We start from the raw sequence: 27,990 nt of genomic DNA on the forward strand, positions 1-27,990 counted from the left end.
AGTCTGACCATTATCGAGGGTCCTGCGCTTCACAAGGCCTTCCAAGCTTCCGGTCCTCCTCAAGCAGACTTTACCGGGTCACTCTACCCCTCAACTCGTCTCTCATGGTTCCAACAAAGTAGAGCTCAGTCGGAACCTAAAGACGCGCTAAAGGTCGATATCGATATATTGGATCTTTCCCTTTGATACTAGTTTCTTGCTCGTTCCTCAAAAATTCCCTCGTTACTTTGAACTGCTCACCAACCAAGCGTTAGTTTTTAATTGAATAAGTGCGACCTCAAGAGTACAGAAATAAAACATTGAATGCTCGAGTGCCTGAGGCAGTCTCTATTTGCCGTTCACCAAAGTATATCTATGGTTGTCATCGCTCGAATTTTGACCAATGTCGAAGCTACTCTCCACAAGTACGGTGCCCCTCTCAGATCTTGGCCGAGTTCTTGTTCGTGCTGGTGCTCTGGGGAGCATAACTCTTTTGGTAAGTGATATCAGAGTCGACGTCTTCTTCATTCAGGCCCACTCATCAATCTTTTACATACTCAGGTCTATGACTACTTCTGTACACTCTACCAAGAGGCATGAACTCCCTGACACCCATTGTATTATTATCCAGGGACTGACTCAAACCTTAGATCGAGCTTGTATGGAGAAGTCCTTTTAGCTTGGCTTCAATGATGTTTTTCGTCAATCGTTACCTTCCTTTTTTCGACAGGATCGTCAGCGTTAACTGTGCGTTTTTCATACAACGCCTTGATATTGTTGATGATCGTAACTACGAATTAGTTAATTTCAACGCTAGCATTTCTGCCGAAGTACTCTGCACTCAGTTATGTTCAATCCATACTTTCATCTAATCCTGGACTTAACTCTAGCAGTGCTTATTTCAAGCTCAAGCAATCTCTTGTATGCCGCCCCTCGAGCATCTGTTACACACTCTAATCTGAACTGGTATAATAAGGGCTCATGTTTATCGTACGCTTAGCTCCGGATTTTTTGAGCCTGTTCCTAATCCACATGGTTCCCCCAGGGAATCGTTATCTCTGAACGTGAGTCATTGTCAAAAATTTGGACGAACTTCAACTGTTTGAGGCTCACGCTCTTCTGACGATAGTGATTCTGACGCTGCGCACTTACGCTGTATGGGAACGTAAGAGGTCAATCCTAATCACTCTGATAATTTTGACAGTGGTAAGTTACAACACTACCCTGTCTTACATCCATCGATTTTTACATACGCCATAGGTTTTCCTTGTTCCGGCAATCGTATTCACTGAGCTAGCAGTAAGCTCACTGCGATGTAAGGTCTCACTTTGTTTTCTGTTTCACTGACTGAGCAGTCTACAGTCATATCCCACGGAGGATGTCGCATGACTTCCGCGAGCAACATCATCTTCCTTGCCTTCTGTCTCCTGACAATATATGAATCAAGTATGTTCCGCATTTTTATGTTTAGTACGAATCAACATGAGATGTCGAGAACAGTACTCGCAATACTCATCGCTATCCAAGCGTGCAAACACTGTGAGTGTAGAAATCTCTATATGTCGATTTATAGCATTGATTGGAAGAATATAACGACCAGTAAGGCAAACGCGATCCCCTTGGGTCACCAAGCTCTACAAAGATGGTGAGAGACACATAGGCTATACATACAGTGTGCTGTACTTCAACTGTTCTACTCAGGGATCATGTTTTATGTCTATCTTCTCGGTGCGTGCCATCGAGGGACAGAATCGTAGTGAAGTCTCCTTGCTTAGAACTCATAACTTACGTCTATGTAGTACTATCATGCGCGAATATCGTCTCATGTCTGTTAGCGCCGGTGAGCGATACACCAGTTCAATGCTTGTTCTATCAATATTCCTCACGACCATGCGTACACCTACCGTTCAGGCATTAGGGCCGTGGCTCCAAGCGTAAGTTCAAGTTTATGAGATCAACTTCCAAAATCATCATCACTCCGTATAGACCCCAACGCGTTGTACATTCCGTACTTTGCACTCGTGTTCTCTTCTTGATATTCCAGAGAAACTTTCCCTCAACCCGGGCTACAATGGTCAGCGAAGAACAGGAGCTCCCGGTGGTCACCTTAACTGAAATATTGGAGCTGGAGGATATGTAAAGTATGTATCGTTCAAGTTGAGTGTAGCCTAACCGTCGCTATAATATCATTGTATAAATTCTGAGTTGAATGTTATACATATGGATGTTAGTACGTGCCTAAAGGGTATACCTTTCAAGGATTGAACGGGGGTGTTTGCTGAGCCTCTTTTCCAGGAAAGATTTCTTTGAGAGTTTCTGCAGCCCAGACTCGTCCACCCCTTGCTACAAACTCCAATTTCAAGGTTTCCTTTATTGACCCATTCAGCAGGTCAACTCCGGGAGGATATATTAGGAAGTCTGCCAGTTTGCCTGGCATCAAAGAGCCGAGCGAGTCAAAAATGCCAAACACTTGTGCGGCCCAGGATGTCGCCGCTTGCAGAGCCTAAGATGATGGGAGTAAATACTTATCACTGAGAATACAACATTTACACGAACCTCGTAATTGCTCAGACCACCCTGTTGGGTGAAGAATATCTCGTAGTGATAGTTGAGGCCTAAGGGTGGTTCTCCGTGGGCGCCGATAAGCGTCTTCAAGCCTAGCGGCACCATCTTCGCATTGGAAGCAGATGTATTGAATAATTGATAAGCTGAGTAATGAAGATGAGATGTATGTTTGAATATTATTGAAGACTGAAGACTAGGAAACATACATAGCTTTGGTCGTGCAGTCGACTCTGTGAGGCCTTCCAGAATATCGTGTCGAGAGAAGTGACGAAGCTTCGAGTTGTTAGGGACATCTTCTGCCGCCCATATATATTGCTCCCCGAACGTTCCGCCGTAGTTGACAAGATGGGTAGGTGTGTTGGCGGTGCCGCTCAATGCAAATAACGTCAAGACATCGTCATACTGTGCAGGAACGGGAAGAGAGTGTTCGAGAGTGGTCATACCTGAAGAATTTCGACGTTTAGTGGCAAGAGTACAGCGACAGTATACATAGTGGACTAACCATCCATGATGTACGCAAGGTCCCAATCATAGTTCATTCCTCCTTCCGGAACACAAAGCATACTCAAGTTGCGTGCAGCAAGCAAGAGTCTTTGTCTCGTGGCCCTGTTTTATTCTTGTAACTTCGACTCGAGTGGAGTTCGCGGGTCCCGTAACTCACCGAATGGGCAGATTATAATTCTTGTAGGAGGTACTGATGGGCCCTCCTTCAGCTTTGATTCTGATCAAGGTAGAACGCGCGTCGTTCATGTCGACAACATCAGCATGAATTCCAGGTGCACCAGCGCCGTAGATAACGTCGCCCGTGTGGAAAATTCGTGGGCCTACAAATTGTCCACTTTCCAAACGGCTGCGCTCAACAAAACCGTCCACATTGTCTGAACTAGGGCTGATCGATAGAAGCAGCTTGAACTTTGATTCTAACTCGAGTGTCCGAAGACTTACTTATGCATAGTAGTGATCCCATATGCAAGGAAAGTTTGCATCTCCCAAGATTTTGATGGATGGGGGTTACTGAAGCCATTCCAATGGGCATGCGCATCGATAAATCCAGGGATAACATATCCTGTAAATCACTTCAACGAAAAGTAACAAGAGATGGCACAAAGCTAGATCTACCTCTGTGAGCATTGATCAAGGTAGCACCTTCCGGGGCTACAAAGTCGTTCTGGGTGGCTGAAAAAACGGCTTCAATGACACCAGCACGGATAACGAGTACTGCGTCATATAGCAAATCCTCATTTATATTGCCATTCTCCATCGTCAACAAAGTGGCATTATATACAATCAAGATGTCGGAGTTTACACTCGAAGACAATGCTTGAGCCTCCTTCTTTAAGCGCGCTATGTCGGTTGAGTGTTCAACTACAATTTCTTGGTATTGGAGAAGGTTTTTGACGCAAGAGATTCCAAATGTCCTGGAATCATTCTTTATTGCGGAGGAACATTTTCCAAGTTTACTAATTTCCAGGGAGTGTAGATATGGCCCTGTTCGTGATTAGATGGGAAAATTCACTGGAAAACGACGTCAAAGGTTCGATATCTCACCAAGGAACCAGAATAGTTTTTTCCCATCAGAGCTCCAAGCAATATCATGGCCTCCGTCCAAGCTAAGCCTAGCAATTCCTGCTGTAGCGCTCCCAGGTTTCGACCAGACGTCCTCTCCTTGCTTGATACTCTTCCTAGGTGCGACGTAAACGTGGAAAAAGTCCACGAATGCGACATGATCGGTGTCGTATTGACTTTCTTCTCCGTGAAGAAATCTGTCGACAGCAGAACGTGGACGAGGGGCTAGAGCGATCTCTGTAGACATTTTTCCTGTCGCGATAGTAAAATGTGAAGGTTTGCCCTCGATATCTACCGGCCCACCCACAAGATCAACGATAAATACCCGGTCGGGCTGTTGTACCAAAAGTTTCTTATTCTTCTCTACGAACTCCAGTTTGGCATTTTTTGGATCGATGTCTGAAGGCACCATCCTTATGCTATTGATGACAAGCTTTTGCGAAGGGGAGGGTTCAAGGTTGATGTCTCCTAGGTAAAGACCTGCACCAGCGGTAGCAATCACATCCCCGGTCAGATAATCGCCACCAGTTTTGAGGAACGCAATCGTCCTTTTCCAGCCGTTGCACCTGCAGATAACAGCACTCCGATATCTCCCCATAGGCAGCCCTTCGATTTCGTATGATATTCCTTTGGAGAGATCTGATACTTCAAACGAGGTAAAATGGAGGTCAGACCACCTCGACATGATGATGAGATTTCCGTCGGTGCTTGGGATGAAAGAAGGCGAATAATACGGAGTCCGTCCATTATCGTAATAAAGTGTCGGTACTTTAATGTAATCGCTCTCCCCCACAATTTGAACGATTGGGATGTTGCCGGCCCTGAACACAACCTTACTTCCAGCCTCATCAACTCGTAAATCGCGAAAAGCATGAACTCGTTGAGTATCGTGTGTCTCGATACCCACAAGGTCCACCGCATTCTTTAACCGGAGCGTTTCGGCGACATGTTTTTCGATGTGGGCGGTAAATTCAATTCTGCTGACCGAACCAGAGCGTATTCTTTCACCTTGCTTGTTGACAGTGAGTGGTACGTGATGTATTTTACCCGCAGCCCAAATGATTATTCCCTCAGAGTGTGGAGTGAAGGAAAACGAAGGATAAGTACCCATCGGAACAGAAATAGTCGTGAGGTCGAAAGTCAGGCCATCCCACGCATAGCTGATAGATCCTGTTTCGAGGTCCCTGATTGGGATGACGATAAGTAAAAATGTGGGCACTCTCTAGGTAACTTACTTTAGAACAAGAACTTCATGGTCACGGACGCGTCGTACAAAAGCTAAAGTACGGCGGTCGTGCGATAGCTCTGGACGCGAAGCACCTCCCGGCGACGCGCCCACTAAAGTCTCTGTTTTCCCAGTAGTCAAGTTGAATGAAAATAGAGCATAAATGCCCTGATGCACGTCTAGAAGTTACGGTATGAAAAAAACCCCGCTGTAGTACGAGTGATAATTCTTACCTTTGCTGTATAAGAATTCGGATTCATCGCGAACGTTCATTGAGTATATTATACTGTCCTCGCCATTCCAGATGAACTGTTCTGGTCCAACTTGCTGGTCACCGTATTGGGATACAGTCCAACCGCGGGGCAGAGTGCGACCAACAACACGCTTTCCGCTACCAGCTTTGACAGTGTTAGTATATGTAGAAGGAACAGTATACTCCCATCCTTCGCCGGCTCCTAGTGAGCGCTCTGAGGTGTACCACTTGGTGGCAATAATCTTTTCACCAGAAGGATGAAATCGTGCATCGGTAACGTATCTGTAGGTCTCGTTCGTAACCATAGAAGCTGAACATAATTAGAATCAGTACAAAGAGAAAGTCCAATTACGCACCTCCAGCGCGCCCCTCTCTGAGAAGACGATTTTGCCTCCTGTCAGCAGTCTCGGGGACCCTTCTACGTAGCAAGGTTTCGTCTTTCGTCTTGGATAGAAGAGCTACTTGGAGTGTCGGAGATACGATGTCCGAGGGACGCAGGTTCATTTGGCTGCATCCCAGCCAATTCATGATCCAAATATTATCCACTCCCAACCCAGCATCACTCCTAAAGACCAACTTATCGCCTGATGGGGAAAAATGAGGGTCAGAGTCGTAGGGAACACCTAAAGTGATTGGGTGTGCAATGTTGATCGTTCCGTGTAAAGCATTGTGGCCTTCGATACAATACAAGTCTCCAATCATGTCGAAAACAATATCTCCAGTCGTGGGATGTACATCCAAACGCAGCCATGTTCCTTCGTTGACTTTGTATTCCAAGACGCGGGGATGAGGAAAGTCAGTTGTGATATCCCAAGGAGTTTGTTCGCGAATGGGCCAAATGTCGTCTTTCCATTCGTCTATTATTATTTGATGACCAGATAGTAGATGCCAATAGTGTAGGGATGAAGGCAAAAGCGAGGAGAACGTAGCAGCTACAATGACCAAGACCAGTGAGGTGAGAATGTTGAAAGTTCTGCGTTTCTTTCTGGTATCATACACGGAATGATAAGTATCGATATCGACTTTGCCCTTCATCTTATGCAAAGATGATGGTTGGCCGAAGTGTGTGAGCTGAGCTGGGTCATAGAAGCGCCTTATACAAGATTCAACAGACAGTAATATAGTGGACAAAAAGATCACGGCTTGCATATGGCCGTTGTGTGTAAGAAACTGATTTGCTCATTGGTACCCACCAAAGCGCATAGAAACAAGCTACAAACTCGTCCTACATTACTTTACAGTAAATAAAAGTTAGAACAGACACATGTAGATACCACGATCCAACAACAGTCAGTATCCTACAAAAGCGGGGTCTATCTGGACAATCATCAGCTTTCTATTTCGGAGAAGACAACTGCAATACCATACCTGAAGACGAAAAATATGCATTTGTAATGGATACTGAGAAACCCGCCCCCGACTGCAGAACCTTCCCAGTCCCAATATGTCCAGTACAGGCCCAAGCCATGAATACCGAGCATAATCAAGTTTAATCCTCAATGTTTTTACCACATACCCATAAGCACAATCGTTGTGCACTAGTACCTCTTCCTGATCTCCCCTACCCACAGCCCCGCACGGCGTAACCTGGTTGGACGGGGCTCCTAAGAGCCAGCAATACCGTCAGATGTCTTCATCGTCCGAATAGAATTCGTCTTCTTCTTCTTCGTCGATCGAAGTGAGGTTAGAGAAATCGACCTTGTATCGGAGTAGGCCGCCAATCCCACCAAAGCCTTTGACGAACTGGGCACCTTCTTGGGAACGGTTCGTAACGAACTCGAGATTGGCACCAAAATCTTTGTATTTTTCGGCAAACCACTCAAGAAGAGATTGTGGTTCGTCGGCTTGCTCCATCTCCATGCCAGTAGACCTGTCAAAGAATTTTTCTCGGTCTTTCTCTTGTTCCTTGTTGGCGTAAACAACGATTTCCTCTTGATATCAGAGTTTTCAGTCGCGGGACCGGAAAATCAGATGAGGAAACGAACCTCCAGCTGCATTCCGAAGGGTGTAGCGTGTGATGTCAAGGTTTTCCCAAACTACCAATGTCTCTACGGCACCGAGTTCTAAAGCCTTCAGGGTGTCTTCAATGCCAAAGCAGTATTTACCGGTATCTTGACTAATTTCATCGAAGTATTTCTGAATGAGTCGTTTTTCTTGCACAAATTTGACATTGGCAAGAGACTCTGCCGCAAGTTCGATCGCCTATGTTTGAAACGGTGAGCCGCAGGAAAATTGTAGATGAAACGATGACATACTTGGTTAAAACCATTTTCGCCTCCATAACTGACATCTACAACCTTGATCACTTTTGCGCCCAGCCGCGGATCGAACATGTCGCTTTGACTGAGCTCTGTTTTGAAGTCGGCACTACCAGCTAATACCAAACCAGTCACGTTCACTTTGTCATTGGTGATGAAATGTTGAACCGCCAGTTCAGCGACTTTTCGGACATAGTTGTGACGTTTTTCGTCTCGAAGACGAGAGAAACGCAAGGCCGACTGACCACCACGTCCGTGTTTCTTCGGCAAATCCACAGTGAACTTGTGTATGACTTCACGGGTGTTTCCTGCTAAGATACCGAAGAGCGTTCCGTTACCGTCCATAACGATGAATCCGAAACGTGAATCTGATTCCAGCAGTTCAGAAAGGGCTTCAGTGTGGAATTTGTTGTCGCATAAGTACAGTGATCTGAAGATGAATGAGAGTCAAGTTCAATTGTGATTCCTGAGACGTACGTGTTGATAGGTTTGTGAGGCTCAAAATCGAAAGATACCTTCTTTTCTTTTCCTTCATCGGTCAAAATCGTCCCGACAAAGAGCACAAGACCATTGGGCGGCACTCGGTTATAGAGCTTGAGACGCTGTTGAGTACTGGTGATAGCAGCAAGCACCGAAAGACGGTTGACTCGGGATTTGATGTTGGAAGCTGTGCCATATTCCTGCGTCAACATTGCTGATGCTCTAGAAATTTGATCCTGGTACGATCCTTCAGATTTTGTGGTACATCAAGCGTATCGATTTACCTTTGGAGGGATGATAAGACTGATCATAGACGTTCCGGCTCTGGTGTACAAAAAATGAGTACAATGTCAAAAAACAATCTTGCTCTACGTACCCTCTGGCAGAATCAAGGCTCTTGATGAGCTTCTTGACCTTCCACATCTGGATGTTCTGCTCCGCAGCGTCCTGACTCATTCTGGGCAACGACGAATCTTCCTTAGATTATGCAGAAGATGAAGTTGGAAAACCTGGCAGTGGGTGTAAGAATGGAAAAATTTAAAAAGTTCGCTGTAATAAAGTCACGTGCATTGATTTGCGTTGATTCATGAGTCCGATATTGTCAGTGTCACGAACAGCGATGAGCACAGCCAAAAACACAAGGAAACGGCCCCGTAACTCGTCTCCGGCCGCTGGAATCCGCAAGAAGCTAAAGCTCAGCTCTGCAGATGGTCCCATATCTGTAAATGTCACGTCAACTTCCGAAACTTTAGCAAACAATGTTCATCATGAAGTACTGTCGCGTTTACCTGAATCGACAGTGAAAGTCAAACCAAAACAACGTATCAATAAACTCACTCCTGCTCGACCATTCCCCTCGGTTCCGACCTCTGTCTCTGCCTCCGGTCCGCGCTCAGCTCACGCAGAGGGTAAAAATCTCATATGCATCACGCGTAAGACTTCGTTGAGCACGTACATGCGAAGATGCAAGAATATAATTATCAAGGATGGGTAAGGTCCACTTATTGACTTGCTTGTATATACTCATTACCTCCCACTAGCTACAAAACATTGCATTTCAGCGCGATGGGAGCCGCAATCCCACTCCTCCTTCAACTTTCGCTAGCACTTCCACCAATCCTTCCCTTCTCATCAGATGAAATTCACACAGAAATCCTCACTGGGACTGTTGAGGTACAGGATGAGATCCTTCCGGAAGACGAGGAGGAAGATATCACATATCAAACTAGAGGAAAGTCCACGCTCAAGGTCACTCTCAAAATTGGGGACGGTGAATTTTCTGCTGGTCCCACTCGTAATTTAAAACGACGACGGCAGGGCAAGGCACGAGAAGGAGCTGGTGAGAAAGGGCCTGAGCTCATAGTGTATGGCGAACCCGAGCAAGTGGATGCGGAAATGGTTTGAACAGTCGCGAGGTATGGTGTTCTTGGGAGTGTTTGCGTTCCTTCTAATATACTCTTCAGGCACATCGTTCAACGTTGAACTTAACCAGCACTCAGCCGCTGAATGATCGATTGATTTGTACAAGACCTAACCAATATGTGTCAGTGGTTCTACTATACCTTCCAGTCTATTCCAACTTCTCTGTTTCTTCGAAGCATATCTTGTATTTTAAGCTCAAATCACGAATAGACAGTCTCTACGTAGAATTCGCATAGATTCGTGAGCTTGTATTCAAGGTCATTGATCGATTACAGTTCCCCATGTGAGTTTTTTCACATTGCATTGAATGGTCTTTCAAACACTACCTATCGAGTAAGGCTCGACTATAATCATAATCCAACTTCAATGACTGGTTGAAATATTAAGTTCGCATTAATTTTCGGAGGTACATCGCTTGGTGGAAGTATCGACCCGTATCGTCGTTGTTCTGACTACGATATTCGGTCTTTTCCTAGGTTTGTGCGGTACCGGAGTTTCAGTATCCCCTTCTTCTGTGTCTATTGGCTGTTCATATAGTACAATTGGGGTACCATCTAGGTATATGTATGATACAACCAATGACTTCTTGGGATTTGTCTAGGTCTTTCCTCATTGATTATAATCAATGACAGGTCCTTTCTGATGCATATTTAACCGGTCAGTAAATATTGTTCACATCACTCCTCCCTCCGCAATGACTTACACTTTGACGGAGAGTATTACCCCTGTGGTCCAGCCTGACATCTCCTACCATCCAGATGAAGTCAAGTACAAACAACGCACTGCGCGTAGGTTGTCAGAAAATCCAAACCTCCCGAAATCCCAGCTGCCCTCTGGCTTCCCCTCCAGGGTCGAAGGGCCTATTGTCTGGGAAGGCAAAGATTGGATATCTGAGGATCAGTGGGTTTTCCATCTGAGCCCTGCGCACCTACAAGAGATCGATGACGCTCTTGCACACTTTAAAGGTCAGTTGCCTCTTTAACGTGTTTCGATGAGACCGAGGCTCAGTGACCCGTAATCAGCGCTCAACAGAGCTATGGGGTACATCTCAAATGATACATTTCCCCTTCCAACCTTGAGTAAGATTCTGGTTTCGTTGGCAAACGAACTCTACTCGGGCCGAGGCTTTTTCGTTCTGAGAACCATACCAGTTGATAAGTACACGAGGAGCGACCTGGCCATTATTTACGCAGGTAAAATTATCATTGACCCATTTCGCCGCATCAAATAAGAGAACTTCGCAATAGGAATATCCTCGCATGTGGGTTCAGCTCGAGGAAAACAAGATGGCACTGGAGCAGTCCTAGCTCATATCAAAGATCTAACTCTTAGTCATGCTCATGAAAAAGGTGGAATCGGCAATGCTGCGTATGTGGAGTTCACAAAAAGATGACCTGACACTCATTCGTGTTTTAATTATAGATATACGACTGATAAGCAGGTGTTCCACACCGATGTCGGGGATCTCATTGCACTGATTGCACTCGCTACAGCGGCGGAAGGCGGTGTATCTAGAATTAGCAGCAGTGGACGTGTCTACAACGAGCTCGCAGCGACCAGGCCCGACTTGATCAAAATTCTCTCAGAACCTTGGATTTTGGACACGTAAGTTCACCGTTGTGAAATAAAATTAGTGGAAGGTCAAATTATATCCCTCGAATATAGCTTCGGCGGCCAAACAGGCTACACCACACGTCCTTTGCTCTATCATGAAGATGGGCATATCATCATCCAATATTCTCGTCGACATTTTACTGGATACGGCAACCAGCATCGAAGCTCTGATATCCCTCCCATAACGGAAGCCCAGGCCGAGGCCTTGGACGCTGTCCATTTCCTTGCAGAAAAGTATTCGCTGGGATTAAACTTCCAGAAGGGAGATATCCAGTATATCAACAGCTTGGGGCTCCTTCACGCTAGAGATGCTTTCCGAGATGATCCTGAAAATGTGTAAGTCATTTTTAGCCCATTCCCCGTACTCGCTCGATTGAATTGACGCGCGTTCAGTCGCCATCTCATCCGTCTATGGCTACGGAACGATAAACTAGCGTGGCCGACGCCTAAACCGTTGCAGCCCATTTGGCAACGACTGTATTCTGTCCCTCCAGACGAGCAGCGATTTCCCATAGAACCTGAAATCAGACGTAAAGCCAACGGCGCCACAAAATGAAAGAATCTTGAGGTGTGTTAAGTAGTATGCTACTAGTTACTCTTTCAATATGTGCAGTATGACCAACTTTCATCATGGAATGTCGTGTCATCTAACGTTTATCGTTACGTTTTCCTTTCTCCCTTATGGTCCGTGTTCAAGTTGAGGATGGACGAGGAAATATGTCTAACACAAACACAATAGGTAAGGGTGCGATAAGAAGACGGAAGTACACATAGCATTCGTATATTTTCGCGGTCCTTGCCAAATAAGAACCGTACGGGCAAACCAAGATCTAGGGTCCGCCACGGGAGTTGTAGATATTTTTGAAAAGTGATCTGTGCGCCACATTAGCTACCAAAACTTCGAAGAGTTGTATCAATCTGTCCGTTGTCTATAACACTTCCCAAAGGGTCAAGACTGGAGTCAGAAGTCGCGAGTTGTATCAAATCTAAGTCGTTTAGATATTGCTGTGGAGAACACAGCTCCTCTACCCTTCAACCGTTTGGAGATCGGAGGAAAGCTGCAGAGGAAAGGTTACATTTAGAGAAGCAATCAAATTGTTTTCGTTGTATGAAAATATTTTATGTCGCCCATCTCCACTAAATAGTGTGGATTTCCAACACCTCTAGCCTGAGCCCCCGACGAGGCGAATGCAGTAAAGTACATCGTGCCACGCATGAACTTGACTGGATCAAAGACATCGAACAGGATATGTCGATCCCGATACTTCCAAATGTGCGCCACCTCTCTCAGAGGAATCCTTTCAATCCAGCTACTGTGGAACAATTGCAAGTATCTCTCCACCGGTTGTTGCTTGGGTAAAGGTTTTTCCTGCCTTCGTTTACACCGAACCTACTTACGCAGCAATTCCAGAGGAGGTCACCTCGTGGAAAATTAACGAAGCGTAGCGCTACTAAACCATGACTATGATGGGAAGGGAGCTACGATCTGGTGTATACAAAAACAGTCACTGTTTATAATTCATGATGTTAGTTTCCAGGCGAGAGATCTTACTTGCTGAGCCCATACCTGACTTATATACTTCCTTCCCAAATTTCAAGGCTCGACAGGCGGTAGTTAAGTACGGGTTGTGGAAACTCTCTACTATAAATACTGAAAGCAACGAAGTAACCGGTTTGCGGTAAGAGATCATGTTGAAATATTATCAGGATTTGAGAAAGGATGGGAAAGCCCAGCATCAGGTAATCGCCGAAGTCTACACGCTCGCCTCTATGAGAGCTAAAGTCTAACGATGTAAGCTAGGTACAATGACGTTTCTGACCCACCAGAGGAACAACGCGAATAATTTCGCCTCCTGATTACTTGTCTTGCAGTGGAGGCTATGTACGCGGCGAACACGTTGAATTGTGAACCTATTCGACATTAAGTTGTGCTTTGGAAGAGGTCGGGCAGATAATGAAGACGTGTTTTCAATTACAATTAGAGAAAGACATATATGTGATATACACGAAGGAAAGAAAAGGAAGAGCAGGAGCAATACACAAAGGTACCAATTAATGAGAGTACAGGAAGATGATCATTTTTTTGTTCTTTTTGGTGGAGCGAAGACGATTTGTTTAAACAGGATGATCACTTGGGGACGAACATCACTGGTCCATATGAAGCCTACTGACGAAGTCGGAGCTAAATTCTAGATGACTGTGATCTACCCAGCTGTCGTCCGAAGACGAATCTGCCCAAGGATCCGATTGTGTTTCCAAGAACATATCGTGGTTGGCATAGGTACGCGACATGGGAAGGTGAACAGAGGACGAGGAGAAGTCTAACGTTGGTAAAACGAGAGATTTAGCTGGCTCGTGGGTAGAAGACAAACTCATGCTTTCTCCTCCTGAGATCGCAGACAGAACAGACGAAGCATCCGAGAACGAATCTTCCTCCTCCTCTGGCTGCATTTCCGTGACAACCTCCTCAAGCGCACACCAACCAGTACCACTTTCGCCGATGACACTACGTACTTCGGCCATTGTCCAACCGACAAATTCGATTTTCAGAATGGTACATACACCTTCTTCCCCACCGTGCTTAGAATAAGCGGAGGACAATACACCTTTCTCCCATACTTTCGCGACATCGAGTCGGGAAAAGAGTGCAGATACACGTAACGAGTGCAGCTCATGTGAGTTATGAATGGATGCAAGGGTAGGAAAAGGAAGCAATGTCACATGATCAGGAAAATCATAAGGAAGAGGCACACGTTGGTTAGGTGTGGGCGCAAGGGGTATGAACAATATAGTGGAGACTTGAGGAGTAATCGGAGAAGCAAAGTAGTGATCCATCTCCGAAACTGACTCTGGGACTAGCTCCGGGACGGGAAGGGGTGCGAAGACACTTCTCCTTTTCAACATTTCCTTGTGCTGTACCTGAGCGACTTTACCTTTCGAAATCTTTTTCATCGCGGCTCTTTCTTGTTGCATACGAACCTCCCAATCCGCCTCCCAGAGAGCACGGCCTGTGATCGGGACATTCTCAACTAGATTTTGGAATACAGAACGTCCGGAAGTAAAATTTCTGGTGGTGCCCAGTCCTACCTGACTGACTGAACGGGTCACAAATGTGGGACCACGTGGGAAGAAGAGCGGCTGAGCAGGACGTGAAAGAGCATATCTTGCGGAAAATGACAGCCGGTCCTGGATGCTGCTCATACGTCCCGGAGCCGAGCCTCGAACTGCTTGTTGGAAAGTGCGTGAATGGGCCGAGAGGCCCGGAGCAGTAAGATAGCCCACAAAACGAGATAAGATAGTACGAGCTTGAGATGCAATTCGTTTTGTAGCTCCTACAGGGGCGGAGTAGGTGAATCTAGCAAACGCCGGTGTGTGTATAGATCTAGCTCTGTTCCCGGGTCCAGTTCCAAGAATCACATTGGAGACATGGCGAGGAACTTGCCGGGTCCCATGCGATGCAGCCTGCATCGCAAAAGCAAGTCTTGGGTGTATTAGCGGCGAATGTTATGTGTCGTGGTCCAAGTTGGTTGTGGTGGTTGGAGGAAGACCTTGTTATCGGAGTGTGCCGTACTATGGTTCACAGGGTACTTCCGTAAACAGGGTACTTCCGCATTTTCGAAAATCTCATATTTTGAACGTTTTAGGTCGATAAATGCTCTCAGACTTTTTATGTAGTACTTTCTAGGTTCTCTATAAACATACTGTACTATATGAAATAGATTGTATTTAGGGGATGCATATGTACAAGACCAAAATACTGTAATATACAAGCGTGACTTTAGATTGAAGCCTCAGGAACCGTACGAAGAGCTGGTAGATAACTGTAAAAATGACATGGGCATTAAGTAGAGGTTCTCATTAGCTAGCATAGCAAATTTAAAAGCAATCCAATATGTTGTAGAGATTCGACAAGCAGATAAAGTGAAGAGGGTATGCGACGTGACAATATTTGATTCCAGCTTCATGCCGTAGCCTCGGCAAACCTCTGACACTCTCCAAAAGCGTGATCAACACAAGTTCTGCCTCAACCCAGCATCAAATGGCCAAGTGTGCCAGAGTGCCGAGCAGCGGCATTGATGTGACTCAGTGTGACCCAAGATGCGGAAGTACCCTGTTTTTCCTCGGTCATGGTCCGACGCTCTGTTTATGCCTTATCTGCTTTAACATGTAAGACAAAAGACAAGCTTAACATGATTCTAAATAAGACTGTCTACTCAGATTTTTATTTACTCAAAAATTTAAGACGTTATTCGCAATATTCAAGAAATCGGAAGTACCCTGTGAACCATAGTAGCGTTGCAAGAGTTATGCCGGTCATGCGTCACTGCATCATCGCTCGTCAGCTACAGCTCGTAAGCGAAAATAAGCTTCCACTAGCGCTTAATCACCATGTGGGCGCTACAGCCACGTGCAACTTCTCATCTCGTTGCGAAGTTTCGCTTCACCCTCCAACAGCCCTCCAAATCCCCTGCGAAAGCCTTATTCTTCTCTTTAATTGGAGTATCCAGAGCACCACATATACAAACCTCAGGAGAGTACTCAGCACACTTTTTATGGATGATTCCTTCTCGATACCCAGTGAAGGACTCCTTATATCCCAGATCCTCGGTGTAAAAACTTCACTATGCTTTCGCCCACGTAGATTAACTCAGAAACCTCACGCGGTGCTACGACGTGTAGAAGCCTCTGATGATTCTAGTGATGAAGGGGGAGAGTCATCTTCTCTTGTTCATTTCAAAATATTTGCCCAAAAACGATTCACCATCACTCCCGGCAAAGAGATTCTTCTAACTGTTGACGATGCCAGATTCAAGGATCATTCTGTATTGCTTTGCGGGGCTCCGTTCACCTCAGACGAGCTCGAAATGCAGGAAAGGGTTAAAGCTGCGAAGGATGGAGACATACCACCTTTGCCAAAGAATGCCCTTCCCCCAAAAATGAGACGCGCTTGGGTAAAAAAAACAGACGGTAAGTGGTATGTTTAAATTTCTCCCCATCTAATTCCACTCATGTCCTGTAGATGGGCCTGTAACTACGCGGACATCCGTTGGCATTCAAGCAACCCCAACTAGCTGTTCAGTTCAAGTCCAAGCAAAACCACCTCATAGAACAGTTTCGGTTCAATCACATCCATCTTCAACATCTGTTTCTGTTCAAACTTTGAACTCGACACGCTCCGTTTTTGTTCAAGCTGAAACATCTCCGTACCTCTCAATAGATACCTCTACTATGCAACAACATGTGGGTTTTCGTTTTCGTTTTTCCAGCATGAACTCGATGTTGATAATAGCAGGCACGGGTCAAAGAACGTAGCCTTTCTCCGATGGACTTGGACTCTCCTGACTCTGATTCGCAACCATCATCAGCGGGGATTCCTGAATTCGAACCATTCACATCTCTGCTTCCAGGTTGTCCTCTGCCGTCCCCGTTGATGCCTGACGATAGCCCTGATTCGATGGTCAATGATGAGGATGGTATACGAATATCTCCGCGCACCACCTCGTCTCAACCTCTGACTGCCGCCAAAGCCGTCCAATCGATTGATGACTCGTTACAAGCTCAACCCCCATCTTCTATCCCATCCTCACCATTTAAGTCAATTCTTCCAAACTATAGCGATGTTAGGTCGAGAGATTTGAAAGAAGTATCTAGAACATCCCCTATATATAATCCATTCGTATCAGCAGGTTTTGTAACTGAATTCACTGGCGAAACCCTCGCGACGACCCAACTAGAGCATATCAAGGAAGCTCTGTCGAATCTTCCTGATTCTGCGAAGGTATGCTACTGGCATTTTGAACAAAGCTTTGGCCTGTTTTATGTGATAATCCTCATAGCATGCGGATGCCTGTGATCTTGTCATGGAACAGGTATGCGAATTCAATGCTCAACATTCTTGATCGTGATATCTCTTTTTCGACAGTCTGCATTTGAGGGCAAGTCAGCTGCGGAAACTTCAGTTGAGGTACGCCAAGCATTCGCCGAAATTTCTGTTCTAAATCCTCATTTTCACAGCCCAGTCTCATTCTAGAATCAAAAAATGCCCTGGATCTCTCGGTAGAACCTCAGGTCTGTTTTTAAGTATTGCTTGTATCATTTCAAAGGTTCAGTGTATTTAAGGCGAGTACGAATACAGCCTCGTCAGTCGTCAAAGTCAAAGAAGAAGGTAACGAAAATGACTCAATCGTTATGGAAGCTCATTGCGGCTCGAGAGAAGTCAACGAGAAGGAAACGAAGGTGCGTTATTCGACAACTTTTTCCGGAATTTCTCTTCCAATATTGTCCATGCAGTTCATAAAATCCGAAGCTGCGCCACTTTTTGTTCAACATAAAACCATCCCGACTGGGCCTCGAAACGCCGTGGCATCCAGCAGTAAGGTTATGCTGGAACATGCTAAATCTATACCCAATGCACCAAGAGCTCCTCGTAGTCTGCGAAATAAAGCTGACGAACCTGCTCCGACTGCAAACTCCTTGGCAATCCTTTCATCAGGTCCATACACCAACCCTCTTAGTATCAAGCCCTCTACGCTAGTACCAGCTTCATCGGCCCCCTCCGGGCCCAAAACCCTTGCTGGCGTTCAAACCAAGAAACGGGTATTAATCGGGATCGGAACGCCAATGTCCAAGGCAACGTCGGAAATCTATTCAAATCACCCCGCTGCTTTCCGTCCCCAGCTTGTACCGAAAATGCCCAATCTGGTGGCCTATTCTTCTCCTTCTCCTCCTCCTGCAATTCCTGTCCCTCCTGATTCTGCGCCCCCGGTCGACTCTCCGAAACCTCCGCCTCCCCCACCGGTACAGATTAAATGGAAGCGTCTGCCTTCCATAGATACTACCTCTCCTAGTGTCAGTAGTAAAGGTAAAATTCCTTCTACAGTCAGTTGCATTTTCTGAATAATATAGGTTCTCTTCTTGAGCGAATATCTCCATCGAACACTAGAGCACCTAATCTGCCCCTATCTGAAGAGAGTGCGCCTTCTCTATTCTCGCGATTGAATTCGCCAAACAAATCACCGACTTCCCCTGCTTTGGGGAAGAACCAATCGAATGATCGTTCATTCAATACATCGTTAGAATCGAAACGGTCGCCTATTATTCCTAAATTTACAACTACTCCTGTGCCTCCTACACCTCGGCCATCTTCGCCTAAGCTACCTACCCAGACGCCTCAAGATACTCGTTCCAGTGTACCTTCCCAAGAACGACGACCCAGTACCACTTCTACCCCCACTAATACTTTTGCTACCAATTCCAAACTAACCTCCACATCGTCGTCCACCCCTTGGAACGCCGCAACTCTTATAAATCCTGTGAAACTTCCAGCCTTGTCGGGGACATTTCCCGTAGACACAGCCTCCGTTCCTCAGACTTTCCATCCACTACCCCCAAAGCCTGTAGCAGCAACTCTGCCTAGGGGTGTCAAACGAGAGCGTGCGTCTTCACCGAATGTCAATGGGCCCGTGGACAGCATGCGGTCCCAGAAGCGAGTTTTCCGATGGCCGACGCTCGAGTCTAACCACTCGATACTCCTGAGAGGCGAAGGTGACCTCGCAATTCTAGGTATCACCGGTACTTTTGACGGTACACTTTTGGCATTGATCTGTCAGTAGTGCAATTTTCCAAATGCTTACTTAACTGAACTGTTCATCCTTTTTTTAGGTGCAGATAAAACTATTCGAATTTGGAACAACAGCACACGTACAGAGATGGCTCGTCTCAGTCATAACGCACGAGTAGCCAGTGTACTCTGGCTAGAGGATGATAGCGGTATCATCTCACTGGGGGAAGATGGTATGATAAGTCGCTGGAGCCGAACGGTACGGCTCCTTATTTTACTAAAATTACAGGCTTTTGCTGATTACAACAGAGTTTCAATCATTGGACTTGGGCCAAGATGGTAGATATTGGGGTCAAGCCAAATTATCAGGAAATAGATAGCGGGATGCGTCTAGCTTATTACAAAGACAAAGTGGCCGTGTCCCTGCCCTCGGTAGGTGTTAAGGTGTGGTTTTGGTCTAAGGGTGCAGGTGGGTACTAACACACCCGCGGAAATTGAAGCGTTGAATAAGGTTGCTACGTAGGTTCTTGGCAAGCACAACGACCTATCCTTCGACCTAATGTCACGGCTTTAACATTCATCGAGGATGGATCGACTCTTCTTGGAGGCACAGTTGATGGTGTATTGTGAGTTCTAAATTTGTTTTTTCACGTGATATCCACTCCATGTACGTAGATGGGCCTGTGAAGTCCCAAATGGTATAATACGCGCGTGTGCTTTTCTGAAGACGAAGATGTATGTCCTTCTTTGAGAAGCTTCTCGCCGACAGATTCTCAATACTCCGAATAGCTACTCGATTGACGTCAATCCTTCCAAAACCAACGCTTTGATAAGTGGGTGAAAGCTTTGTTCGACACGAGCAGATTTTTGAAAGACGAAATGATAGCTTGCCACGGTGTATCTCGTTTGATAGGTCTGCAGGCTGAACAGAGAGGCAAACTGGAGCAGTCTTACACTAATAAGGATACGGAATCGAATCCACACCAGCTGCGATCTTTTGGGGCATGCTTTATTGCGCGAGGACAAGGCGTGCTGTTCGGGGATATCAAAGGGTGCGCTCTCATTTGGGACACTAGGAAGGGTTCGCTAGTATATGGATTGGATCACGGTCTGAGAGAAGAACGCGAAGAAGGTATGGGTCGTTGGTCAGCCTCGAGATTGATGAATCCTAATTCTATTTCAGGCGAAGTGGTGACTGCTGCTGTGGTTTGTTAGCTTCTGCTTAATCTGCGTGCCGTTCGCTGATGTATTTATTCAGAGTCTGGAAGCTCCCAATGGAGGATGTATAGTGACAGGGACGAATAGTGGATTATTAAGTTGGTGGTCGCAACCTGCATACGCAAATTCAGGTCAGACTGCTGTTGTAGCTGTTTCTTGTTTGCCGACACTCACACATCCTGCTTCTCGCAGACTCCAATAAAAAGGCTAAACTATCGTGAGAGGGTGCCAGATTTTGCTTGTTATTTTAATTATCTTGGACTACATACATTTTGAGAGAGACAAAGCAGTGAAGACCGATCGAACTAATAAGATTCCTTGATAAGATAGCCTGAAACGCGGATATGCGATGACGTGACATATGTGTCACATCTGGTCACACATTTGCAATTGAAGTTTGCAACAGTTCCTTTTCTCCTCAACGAATTCACCAGCGTTGATCTAGCTTCTCGTTTTACCTTGTACGTTTATTGTCTACCAACTCAGTACCCTTCTCCTTCCGACTTTCAGCTGAGCGTTGAGGTCAGGCTTTCTTCAATTTGAAGCTCAAGCCTCTAGATTTAGCGCCCCTTGTCTCGAAGACGATCAATTCCTATTTCGACTTCCCGCCGCTCAGGATATCAGGCTCCCTTTTACTCTCTGGTGCATATTCTCTGTATTCTGACCAGTGAGTGCTTTCTCGCCATTTTTGTGGGGCCCAGAGCTTCGCCATCGACCTGGAGAAGCCATGACCACGAGGCTTGTCGGTTGCCACGCCCATGCGGGTTAATTTTTGCGCTGTTAAATCGCTCTTATTTTGTTTATCATTGAATTTTTCCTTCCTGAACCAGATACCACCTGGAGACATGCAGACGATCAAATGCGTAGTTGTTGGAGATGGTGCTGTGGGCAAGGCGCGCTATTATAATCACCTTTTGTCTCTTCTCAGTGGCTGATACTTTTATCTTGCAGACTTGCTTGTTAATTTCATACACAACCAACAAGTTTCCTAGTGAATATGTGCCGACCGTACGTCCTGCATACGATTCTGTTTATCAAGCGGGCTATGTACCATTTTTTCTTCCTTCAGGTGTTCGACAATTATGCTGTGACGGTTATGATAGGTGATGATCCATATACATTGGGCTTATTCGATACAGCTGGTGCGTTTTCTCTGTTTATATATCTACAAGTTTGAACTCATATCGAGCACAGGTCAGGAGGATTATGACCGACTTCGCCCTCTATCATATCCACAAACCGACGTATTCCTTGTTTGTTTCAGTGTAACATCGCCGGCTTCCTTTGAAAACGTCAAAGAGAAATGGTTCCCTGAAGTGCACCATCACTGTCCAGGTGTTCCCTGTCTCATCGTTGGAACACAAATCGATCTTCGGGACGACGGTCAGGTTATAGACAAACTTGCAAGGCAAAAACAGAAACCAGTGATGGGCGAGCAAGGCGAACGGCTCGCCCGGGAGCTTGGAGCCGTGAAGTATGTTGAATGTTCAGCGCTGACGCAGAAGGGCTTAAAGAACGTGTTCGATGAGGTATTTCTCACTTCTTTACTTCTCATACACGTTGGCTCATGTTTCCATGTACCATAGGCTATCGTCGCTGCCCTTGAACCTCCAGTCGTTAAGCACAGAAAAACCAAATGTGTCGTCGTTTAATAGATTTCCTACTCTCGATGGCTGGAGCTCTTCTCACTTCCCACGTTCACCTTATGACATTTCTTAGTACGCCATGATCTTCCTATATATCCTTCCAAATCGTATTATTTTTCTTCCCTTTTCAGCCAGTATTCCTATCTTCAACGACACATCCTCATCCACTATACTAAGTTACCCAATTTCTTGAAGGATGGGAGGCTCATGTGCCCAGCAGTTTATCTTAGTTTATTTCTGTTGCTTTTGTGTTACATGTGGTGGGGAATAGGTAATGGGTGAGATGATCCTATCCGACATTCATTGAGAAACCGAGGAGTTCAGTTCAATATCGAGTTTCGGTCTGTTTCGGCATGATGTGCCATTCTTTTACATATTGTAATCAGGGGGCTCCTGACCGAGAAATCCGAAATATCAACTATGCCAATGTCCGATCAGACCCAACATTACCCGAAATCAAAGTTCACCCCCTTAGTAATCACTGCCGAATTGCCGATTGTTCTCCATAGTACCAGAGGTGGTCAACAGATTTGAACAAGTTGTAGGCTCGTTATCTCTCTTCTTGCTTGATTAGCTATCTTTACATACACTCCAGAACCTTGCTTCAAAATAACCAGTACCATAACTTTGCAATGAGGTTCAGCAACATAATATACTTATTTGGTACAGGTATTTGAAGTGCATGATAGATAATTTCAAGATAACAATGGCCTTTTATATGGCCGATGAGGGTTCCGAGCTCCAGTACTAGCTCCAGTCAAAGCCCTCTTCCTTCCACTCAAAGCTTCTTGGTTCTGCTGCAGATGGATCTCGTAGTCTCGAAAAGTAGAAATTTGACCATTTTCGATGATATTCAAACATGCAGAATGAGCATAATTAGCCATCGAAACAGTACACAAAAGGCAGAGGAAAGCCAAGCCCAGGTACATGAGAAATATGCAATGGCTATGCAGTAGTCTCGAGCAGAGAATTTGAGATAATTTGAGGTAAAGCACGGTATGAGTGAGCAAACTGAAATTTACGAGGAATCGATAAGAAATCAATGATAAAGACAGGATAAAGATGATTGCTTTACTCTGATGCCGCTGAACGGCATCTTCACCGGTCCGCGTTCCAAGAAAACACCCCCCTGGTTATAGTTGATATTTTTCGCTTACGCACTGTGACCCCCCCGATTGTAATACAACGTTCGGTCGAATCTATTTCGAAGTACAACTTTCAAGATTTCGCGAGCAGTAAAATCTGTACCTAAGTCAGCCGCTCGAAATTGTTCGATCAAGAAAGTAAAGAAAGCCATCCACGCTGCCAATTGCTAAGGTCAAAGTCGTAGATACCACCACCAGCACGAACCGATACTTACCGAGTTATGCATATGTCCTTATCGGCAATGATTGCCTAAAGCTCTTCATTTCTTGTACCATCTGCAAGAGGTATTCAGTTCGTCAAATAAAATTGGAGAAAATCGGTCTGACTTGGACGGTTTGGGAGCGCTGGGCTCATCCCTCTTGAAAACCCTGTATAAGTTTCGAAAGGTGATTCAGGAAATCGACAGTCAAATAAAATTGTGCAAACCTGGAAGCTTCGTCGCGCTTGGATCTGGGGTGGATGTAAATACAAGGGCATCCACTCGACCGAGAGTACTCACACATAGCCAGAGGGTTTGGGTGCTTCATCCCGCCTCATGAAAGGTTCCGGGTCACCGCGCTTCAACTTCAACTGCTTAAGAGACTTCCTCTCTACGGGAGTCGGAGCGGCAGAGGTCAAGAGGCCGAGGAGTAGCACAGTGAACAAGAGTAAAGTGACTTGTTTAAACATTGTTCAATTTGCTAGATGAGGGACGTCGACAGAGATACACCTGATAGGAAGCGGGTGAAAGCCGATGAGGGATAAGAAGCAGAACCTCGAGATGACTTTATAGAATCAGCAAACCCGCGCGTCAAACATAGCCGTCAAGTTTCATATCCCCAGTGGCAGTAGCTTTCGGAATCCATCGTTAGATTATCGCAGTTTGTAAACAGCCGGATAACAATAGAATATGATTTTCTTCGAGGTGGTGCTTTGTACGTTAGCCAAACACATCTCGATACCACCTCGAGGAGGGTATACCATTGCTAGGCACAATTGAATCCCATGTCTAGTGAAATACATTTCATCGTAACATGCATACAATCGCAATCAGAGTGGAGAGAGCGAGGATCAACTATACCTTCGGAGTTCAATTTCGAGAGGTCTGTCAATTGCATTGGTGTAAACCTCCTGAGTCCTTCCGCAAATTGAGGATACTTCAATTGCTGTATCTTGTTGTATCTGTCAGCGTTTTCGTAAGATAAGGACATGGCGTAAGAGTTGGTTGAGCGATCATCCCGGGTTGGGCTGGAGGGCGGTAATATGAGGATTTGAGATTACATGGAATTGAGCTAGATTTGAGGGTTTCTGAGCTAATGCCGAATTCGGTTGAGGAAGTTTGGGCGCCTGTCATGGCGTCAGCGCCTCAAGGTCACTCCGTGACTGTTACTTAGTCCCTTCTCTATGTCGCGTCCCCAGGATGACCGCAATCAAGAGGCCACCGTTTACCTGGTTGGTCTTCAACCCAATCCTACGATGCCTGGGGTCTGCTGACTTTTTTGTAGGGCAATCTTGACGAGAGATGCACGGATGCATTGGTTTGGGAACTAATGTTACAAGCAGGTCCAGTTGGTGCGTCTTTTCCGTATTTCTTTTCTTTTGGTTTGCTCAACCCTTTGATTTTGTCATAGTAAATGTGCATTTACCCAAGGATCGTATCTCTATGGCCCATCAAGGATACGGATTCTGCGAATTTTTGACTGAAGAGGACGCTGAATACGCTTGTAAGATAATGAACCAAATCAAGCTATGGGGAAAGCCCATTAGGGTTAATAAGGTATGAGTAGATTGATAGGGTTGCTTTGATAGCGTAAGAGCCACCGCTCTGACCCTAATTCCTCACTGTAAAGCCCAATCTGTTTTGACCATTACCTTTGTAGGCTTCATCCGACAAAAAACAGTTAGACGTTGGTGCAAATCTATTTATAGGCAATCTGGACGAAAACGTCGACGAACGATTACTATATGATACATTCAGTGCTTTTGGTATGCTGGCGACGACAGCCAAGGTGTGTAATACTCCATCTTTCTTCCGACCTTCGCTCATAAGAGATTAGATTGCGCGAGATCCTGGTACAGGGACATCCAAAGGATATGGATTTGTTTCCTACACCGATTTTGAAGCATCAGATGCAGCTGTTGAATCCATGAATGGCCAATTCTTAATGAACAAAGCAATCACCGTTCAATATGCCTTTAAAAAAGACGGGAAAGGTGAACGTCATGGAACCCAGGCTGAACGTCTACTTGCTGCCCAGGCGCGTAAAAATAACGCTTTACCTGTCAGCGCCCGTCCACCACCCGCAGCAATGCCGTTTGGTGCTCCACCTATGGCTGGTTACCAAGGTCCTTACCAAGGTCAATTTGCCGGCGCACTAGCCCAGCCGCCTCCGCCTCCTGGCTTTACTCCACAACAAACTATCATGCCTCCGATGCAAATGCAAATGCCTATGGCACCGCCGGGTATGCAGATGCAGATGCCTGGCATGGCTCCTATGGGTCCGCCTCAAGGTATGCCTATGTACGGAGCGTTCGCTCCGCCGCCGCCGCCGCCTGGCTTCGCCGTACAACAATATCCTGGGCAGATACCTGTACCTCCCCCACCACAACCCCAGTTTTAGTATCGAATTGCATAATATCTATCACCGCCTTCATTTGGTTGCCTCGTATCACCCTGAGGTATTCATTTCTTACTTGGGAAGTTTTGGATTTCCTACGCTTACCTCGTTCTGTTCTGCTACGACCGTCCTTCAACCTCTGCGGGTGACATTGGTGGGATGACTTGCTTTTTTTGTATGATTTTGTTGCCGATCTTCAATCATTCCAGTTGCGTCGAATGCTCAGTCATTACCCCCTTCAATGTATGTACAGAATGCGTCATCGCCTATGTTTTCATCACCTTGGAGCTTTTAGTACATTCCGCCACCCGACGATCCAGTCATCCTCTCGCTCTCATAAGTTTAATGGCCTTCTCAAAATGGATTCATTGTTCAATGAAGAGTTTTGATTGTTTCTGATTGTTCCTTCTGCTAACGAATGCTATCATACAGCAGAGGGTCTCTCCAGACCGACTCGAGACTCGGTCGTGGATGAATTGAAAACTACGAAGCCTCGCTGTCTGGGTGTTCATTAGTGGGTCTTAGAGTGGGTTATAGTGGGTCGCTTGGAGAAACGTTGCACGATTCGAATTCTCTCAGATGCGATCATCATTTCTCAAATCCGCGCCACCACTCTCAGCGAACTATTCTTGATTCATATGTACAGGCACAGGAATACGCTGGAATGTAGTAAACTCAACAAGTATCCTGCTTCGCTGCTTCGTAACGGTCAGGTACACTGTACCTCAGTCTCGACTATGCATATGGATGTAGGTCATTCGTCAGTCGAACCCGCATGAGTGAGCGACAAATGAAGGTTAATTGAAGAAATTCGAGGGTGTCCTAACCTCCCTACCATTGGATTCTGCTCTTTCGGGTAGAACTATTTTAAAGAGGCTATTATACAGTAGACTCAGTGACATACTAGTCAACAGAAATGCGAATCGTGCTCACTGGCCAGGAGACCATTAGCAACGTTTTGACGTTTGTGCCACATGAAAAATCTGCTGCATAGAGGCTGATTCACGAAGTTCGAGAGGTATTACATTCAGTAGAAGGTATTTATCGCACTCCGCGGCCGGAGTCTGCGCAGTGTCTGCGTACACATATGTCGTAGTATCTGGTATTTGTGGTGGAGCATGATGAAGAGTAAATGAACCCCTCTATCTTGATGAGGCCGGAGAACATTAACGGAATCCTGAAGATATACATAGAACCGAAGAACCCCCTGGACTTTGAAAATTTGGAAGGAGGTCGCGATGTAATTTCACGTGACAATCCCTGAATCGCGACCACCATGTCATCAGGCCTGAACCTGGAATATTCTTCCTTAGAATCTACATCGAAGTGAGTAACTTGCCCTTCTTTTCAAGGAAATTGACGCGAGCTCGCAAAGATGGAGGAATCTGCCCCCTCCCCCCGGTTTCTCAAAAACGACTTCATCTGTACGTTGTGACAGCCTACGTACACCCAATATCGTATTGCCTAATATCGACCTCTGTAATGTAGTCGAAGGGAATATCCAAGGCCGTTGCTATCTCAAGTACAACTCCTGAAGCCTATGACCAGCTCAAAGACAAGCGCGCCTGGGACTTAGCCATATCGCCTGCCAAATCATTACCTATGCAGTTCTTTATGCTTTACATGTCAGGAAGTGGGGTCCAAATATTTAGCATGGGCATCATATTCATGCTACTTTCTTCCCCATTCAAGAATATTGCTGGCATGAATGAAGGTGCGGTTATTATTCACTACTCGAATTTCCCTGACATTAATGTCTACATATATCAGCTTTTGCTTCCTTCGCTCCATCTGCTTCCAAGAATCCTAAATCGTTTTCTACTATGGCTCTTCAAAAGCTGGCGTACTTTGCTTGCAATTTGCTCACATTAGGCGTCGGGTTGTGGAAATGTCGTTCCATGGGCTTACTGCCAACCGGAACTGGCGATTGGCTTGCATTCGAAACTCGGGGTCCGGTGTGTAGTTGTACTTTCAAAGGAGACGTATCCCACTGACTTCATTCTTCCAGGCACCAGAACTTTCTCTTCTATAGTATACATATACCATATGTACCATTATCGTAAACCCAACATCATCACGTATACAAGGTCTGCACTCTTATCAGCTCTCTGGATAAAGCATTACGTTGAAACCAACCGCTACATCCCCCTTCACACCGTTCAGTGTTCAACAGAGTTAAAAGATAGGTAGAAAGATTTTTCCCTCTGGCGTCGGCAATCTTGGGCCTGTGTTCATGCTCAAAGTTTCAAGTATTTTATTAAGAATTCTGGTTGCGTCGTGATATTTCATATTAGTCTTCCCGGCATTGAAGTCTACCGAGCAAGCAGTAGAAACGCTGCAAAAATTTGAGACATATTTTGCACTGATACGGGTCGTTCGAATTTGGGGTCAGTCATTAATAATATCATGGTAATATTGGGTACACGGACTACCGATGACATTCGTATTTGTAAATACAAG

General features: G+C 45.7%; 11 protein-coding genes across 11 annotated transcripts; 7 read left to right on the forward strand and 4 right to left on the reverse strand.

Annotated features, from left to right (window-relative positions):
* Nucleotides 1-22: 22 nt before the first annotated feature.
* Nucleotides 23-2,170, forward strand: C8R40DRAFT_726222 (uncharacterized protein). Its single transcript, XM_046235995.1, has 15 exons — nucleotides 23-153; nucleotides 255-475; nucleotides 541-573; nucleotides 630-680; nucleotides 797-823; nucleotides 873-900; nucleotides 956-969; nucleotides 1,025-1,043; nucleotides 1,109-1,134; nucleotides 1,240-1,294; nucleotides 1,342-1,425; nucleotides 1,480-1,518; nucleotides 1,580-1,624; nucleotides 1,681-1,707; nucleotides 1,779-2,170. The coding sequence occupies exons 2-15, from the start codon at nucleotides 383-385 to the stop codon at nucleotides 1,895-1,897; spliced, it is 660 nt and encodes a 219-aa protein (XP_046080676.1). The 5' UTR covers nucleotides 23-153; nucleotides 255-382; the 3' UTR covers nucleotides 1,898-2,170.
* On the reverse strand, nucleotides 2,138-6,747 carry C8R40DRAFT_1129848 (uncharacterized protein). The gene is made up of 11 exons (XM_046229147.1): nucleotides 5,945-6,747; nucleotides 5,569-5,898; nucleotides 5,346-5,514; nucleotides 4,093-5,294; nucleotides 3,664-4,032; nucleotides 3,490-3,610; nucleotides 3,206-3,433; nucleotides 3,047-3,150; nucleotides 2,751-2,987; nucleotides 2,536-2,687; nucleotides 2,138-2,482 (listed from the first exon to the last, which is right to left on the reverse strand). Exons 1-11 carry the CDS (start codon nucleotides 6,735-6,737, stop codon nucleotides 2,234-2,236), a joined length of 3,954 nt encoding a protein of 1,317 aa, XP_046080677.1. The 5' UTR covers nucleotides 6,738-6,747; the 3' UTR covers nucleotides 2,138-2,233.
* Nucleotides 6,740-8,874, reverse strand: C8R40DRAFT_1155050 (peptide chain release factor eRF/aRF subunit 1). The gene is made up of 7 exons (XM_046229595.1): nucleotides 8,703-8,874; nucleotides 8,611-8,650; nucleotides 8,324-8,562; nucleotides 7,844-8,276; nucleotides 7,574-7,790; nucleotides 6,957-7,519; nucleotides 6,740-6,905 (listed from the first exon to the last, which is right to left on the reverse strand). Exons 1-6 carry the CDS (start codon nucleotides 8,780-8,782, stop codon nucleotides 7,212-7,214), a joined length of 1,317 nt encoding a protein of 438 aa, XP_046080678.1. The 5' UTR covers nucleotides 8,783-8,874; the 3' UTR covers nucleotides 6,740-6,905; nucleotides 6,957-7,211.
* Nucleotides 8,875-8,945: 71 nt separating this feature from the next.
* Nucleotides 8,946-9,730, forward strand: C8R40DRAFT_1059019 (uncharacterized protein; the record flags this gene model as incomplete). The annotated part of the gene is made up of 2 exons (XM_046225235.1): nucleotides 8,946-9,316; nucleotides 9,367-9,730. The coding sequence occupies 2 exons, from the start codon at nucleotides 8,946-8,948 to the stop codon at nucleotides 9,728-9,730; spliced, it is 735 nt and encodes a 244-aa protein (XP_046080679.1).
* Nucleotides 9,731-10,387: 657 nt separating this feature from the next.
* Nucleotides 10,388-12,283, forward strand: C8R40DRAFT_1129856 (uncharacterized protein). The gene is made up of 6 exons (XM_046229148.1): nucleotides 10,388-10,713; nucleotides 10,771-10,941; nucleotides 10,996-11,116; nucleotides 11,171-11,353; nucleotides 11,414-11,698; nucleotides 11,756-12,283. The coding sequence occupies exons 1-6, from the start codon at nucleotides 10,443-10,445 to the stop codon at nucleotides 11,916-11,918; spliced, it is 1,194 nt and encodes a 397-aa protein (XP_046080680.1). The 5' UTR covers nucleotides 10,388-10,442; the 3' UTR covers nucleotides 11,919-12,283.
* Nucleotides 12,284-13,314: 1,031 nt separating this feature from the next.
* C8R40DRAFT_1129861 (uncharacterized protein) lies at nucleotides 13,315-14,919 on the reverse strand. Its single transcript, XM_046229149.1, has one exon. The coding sequence runs from the start codon at nucleotides 14,828-14,830 to the stop codon at nucleotides 13,508-13,510; it is 1,323 nt and encodes a 440-aa protein (XP_046080681.1). The 5' UTR covers nucleotides 14,831-14,919; the 3' UTR covers nucleotides 13,315-13,507.
* An 859-nt stretch (nucleotides 14,920-15,778) lies between these two features.
* C8R40DRAFT_726548 (uncharacterized protein) lies at nucleotides 15,779-20,523 on the forward strand. The gene is made up of 17 exons (XM_046235996.1): nucleotides 15,779-16,330; nucleotides 16,383-16,603; nucleotides 16,656-17,141; nucleotides 17,200-17,232; nucleotides 17,286-17,327; nucleotides 17,378-17,431; nucleotides 17,483-17,599; nucleotides 17,654-18,224; nucleotides 18,269-18,967; nucleotides 19,025-19,182; nucleotides 19,233-19,392; nucleotides 19,447-19,549; nucleotides 19,713-19,756; nucleotides 19,810-20,055; nucleotides 20,107-20,129; nucleotides 20,182-20,272; nucleotides 20,334-20,523. The coding sequence occupies exons 1-17, from the start codon at nucleotides 15,916-15,918 to the stop codon at nucleotides 20,360-20,362; spliced, it is 3,492 nt and encodes a 1,163-aa protein (XP_046080682.1). The 5' UTR covers nucleotides 15,779-15,915; the 3' UTR covers nucleotides 20,363-20,523.
* Nucleotides 20,524-20,986: 463 nt separating this feature from the next.
* C8R40DRAFT_1058969 (P-loop containing nucleoside triphosphate hydrolase protein) lies at nucleotides 20,987-21,793 on the forward strand (the record flags this gene model as incomplete). Its single annotated transcript, XM_046225232.1, has 5 exons — nucleotides 20,987-21,025; nucleotides 21,093-21,149; nucleotides 21,211-21,283; nucleotides 21,336-21,670; nucleotides 21,728-21,793. 5 exons carry the CDS (start codon nucleotides 20,987-20,989, stop codon nucleotides 21,791-21,793), a joined length of 570 nt encoding a protein of 189 aa, XP_046080683.1.
* Nucleotides 21,794-23,192: 1,399 nt separating this feature from the next.
* Nucleotides 23,193-23,602, reverse strand: C8R40DRAFT_1176523 (uncharacterized protein; the record flags this gene model as incomplete). The annotated part of the gene is made up of 3 exons (XM_046232528.1): nucleotides 23,193-23,301; nucleotides 23,360-23,383; nucleotides 23,433-23,602. 3 exons carry the CDS (start codon nucleotides 23,600-23,602, stop codon nucleotides 23,193-23,195), a joined length of 303 nt encoding a protein of 100 aa, XP_046080684.1.
* Nucleotides 23,603-24,316: 714 nt separating this feature from the next.
* C8R40DRAFT_1058918 (uncharacterized protein) lies at nucleotides 24,317-25,533 on the forward strand (the record flags this gene model as incomplete). The annotated part of the gene is made up of 5 exons (XM_046225228.1): nucleotides 24,317-24,364; nucleotides 24,418-24,484; nucleotides 24,544-24,689; nucleotides 24,793-24,921; nucleotides 24,970-25,533. The coding sequence occupies 5 exons, from the start codon at nucleotides 24,317-24,319 to the stop codon at nucleotides 25,531-25,533; spliced, it is 954 nt and encodes a 317-aa protein (XP_046080685.1).
* Nucleotides 25,534-26,806: 1,273 nt separating this feature from the next.
* Nucleotides 26,807-27,562, forward strand: C8R40DRAFT_1073920 (uncharacterized protein; the record flags this gene model as incomplete). Its single annotated transcript, XM_046226649.1, has 5 exons — nucleotides 26,807-26,856; nucleotides 26,906-26,954; nucleotides 27,019-27,244; nucleotides 27,301-27,485; nucleotides 27,539-27,562. 5 exons carry the CDS (start codon nucleotides 26,807-26,809, stop codon nucleotides 27,560-27,562), a joined length of 534 nt encoding a protein of 177 aa, XP_046080686.1.
* Nucleotides 27,563-27,990: the final 428 nt, after the last annotated feature.

Source organism: Lentinula edodes (assembly GCF_021015755.1).
Source record: "Lentinula edodes strain Le(Bin) 0899 ss11 chromosome Unknown C8R40scaffold_53, whole genome shotgun sequence".
NCBI lineage: Eukaryota > Fungi > Basidiomycota > Agaricomycetes > Agaricales > Omphalotaceae > Lentinula > Lentinula edodes.

Coding starts and splice junctions, on each gene's coding strand:
- C8R40DRAFT_726222 (XM_046235995.1), top strand. CDS start 383: ATGTCGAAGCTACTCTCCACAAGTACGGTGCCCCTCTCAGATCTTGGC. Junction 1,519..1,579: donor TATCCAAGCGTGCAAACACT/GTGAGTGTAGAA, acceptor TATAACGACCAG/TAAGGCAAACGCGATCCCCT. Junction 1,708..1,778: donor GTTTTATGTCTATCTTCTCG/GTGCGTGCCATC, acceptor ACGTCTATGTAG/TACTATCATGCGCGAATATC.
- C8R40DRAFT_1129856 (XM_046229148.1), top strand. CDS start 10,443: ATGACTTACACTTTGACGGAGAGTATTACCCCTGTGGTCCAGCCTGAC. Junction 10,942..10,995: donor CCTGGCCATTATTTACGCAG/GTAAAATTATCA, acceptor ACTTCGCAATAG/GAATATCCTCGCATGTGGGT. Junction 11,699..11,755: donor CGAGATGATCCTGAAAATGT/GTAAGTCATTTT, acceptor ACGCGCGTTCAG/TCGCCATCTCATCCGTCTAT.
- C8R40DRAFT_1129861 (XM_046229149.1), bottom strand. CDS start 14,830: ATGCAGGCTGCATCGCATGGGACCCGGCAAGTTCCTCGCCATGTCTCC.
- C8R40DRAFT_1155050 (XM_046229595.1), bottom strand. CDS start 8,782: ATGAGTCAGGACGCTGCGGAGCAGAACATCCAGATGTGGAAGGTCAAG. Junction 8,651..8,702: donor AGCCTTGATTCTGCCAGAGG/GTACGTAGAGCA, acceptor TTTGTACACCAG/AGCCGGAACGTCTATGATCA. Junction 7,520..7,573: donor CCTTCGGAATGCAGCTGGAG/GTTCGTTTCCTC, acceptor TCTGATATCAAG/AGGAAATCGTTGTTTACGCC.
- C8R40DRAFT_1129848 (XM_046229147.1), bottom strand. CDS start 6,737: ATGCAAGCCGTGATCTTTTTGTCCACTATATTACTGTCTGTTGAATCT. Junction 5,899..5,944: donor CAGAGAGGGGCGCGCTGGAG/GTGCGTAATTGG, acceptor AATTATGTTCAG/CTTCTATGGTTACGAACGAG. Junction 3,151..3,205: donor AATTATAATCTGCCCATTCG/GTGAGTTACGGG, acceptor AGAATAAAACAG/GGCCACGAGACAAAGACTCT.
- C8R40DRAFT_726548 (XM_046235996.1), top strand. CDS start 15,916: ATGGATGATTCCTTCTCGATACCCAGTGAAGGACTCCTTATATCCCAG. Junction 17,328..17,377: donor CTGCGGAAACTTCAGTTGAG/GTACGCCAAGCA, acceptor TCATTTTCACAG/CCCAGTCTCATTCTAGAATC. Junction 19,393..19,446: donor GTTTTGGTCTAAGGGTGCAG/GTGGGTACTAAC, acceptor GTTGCTACGTAG/GTTCTTGGCAAGCACAACGA.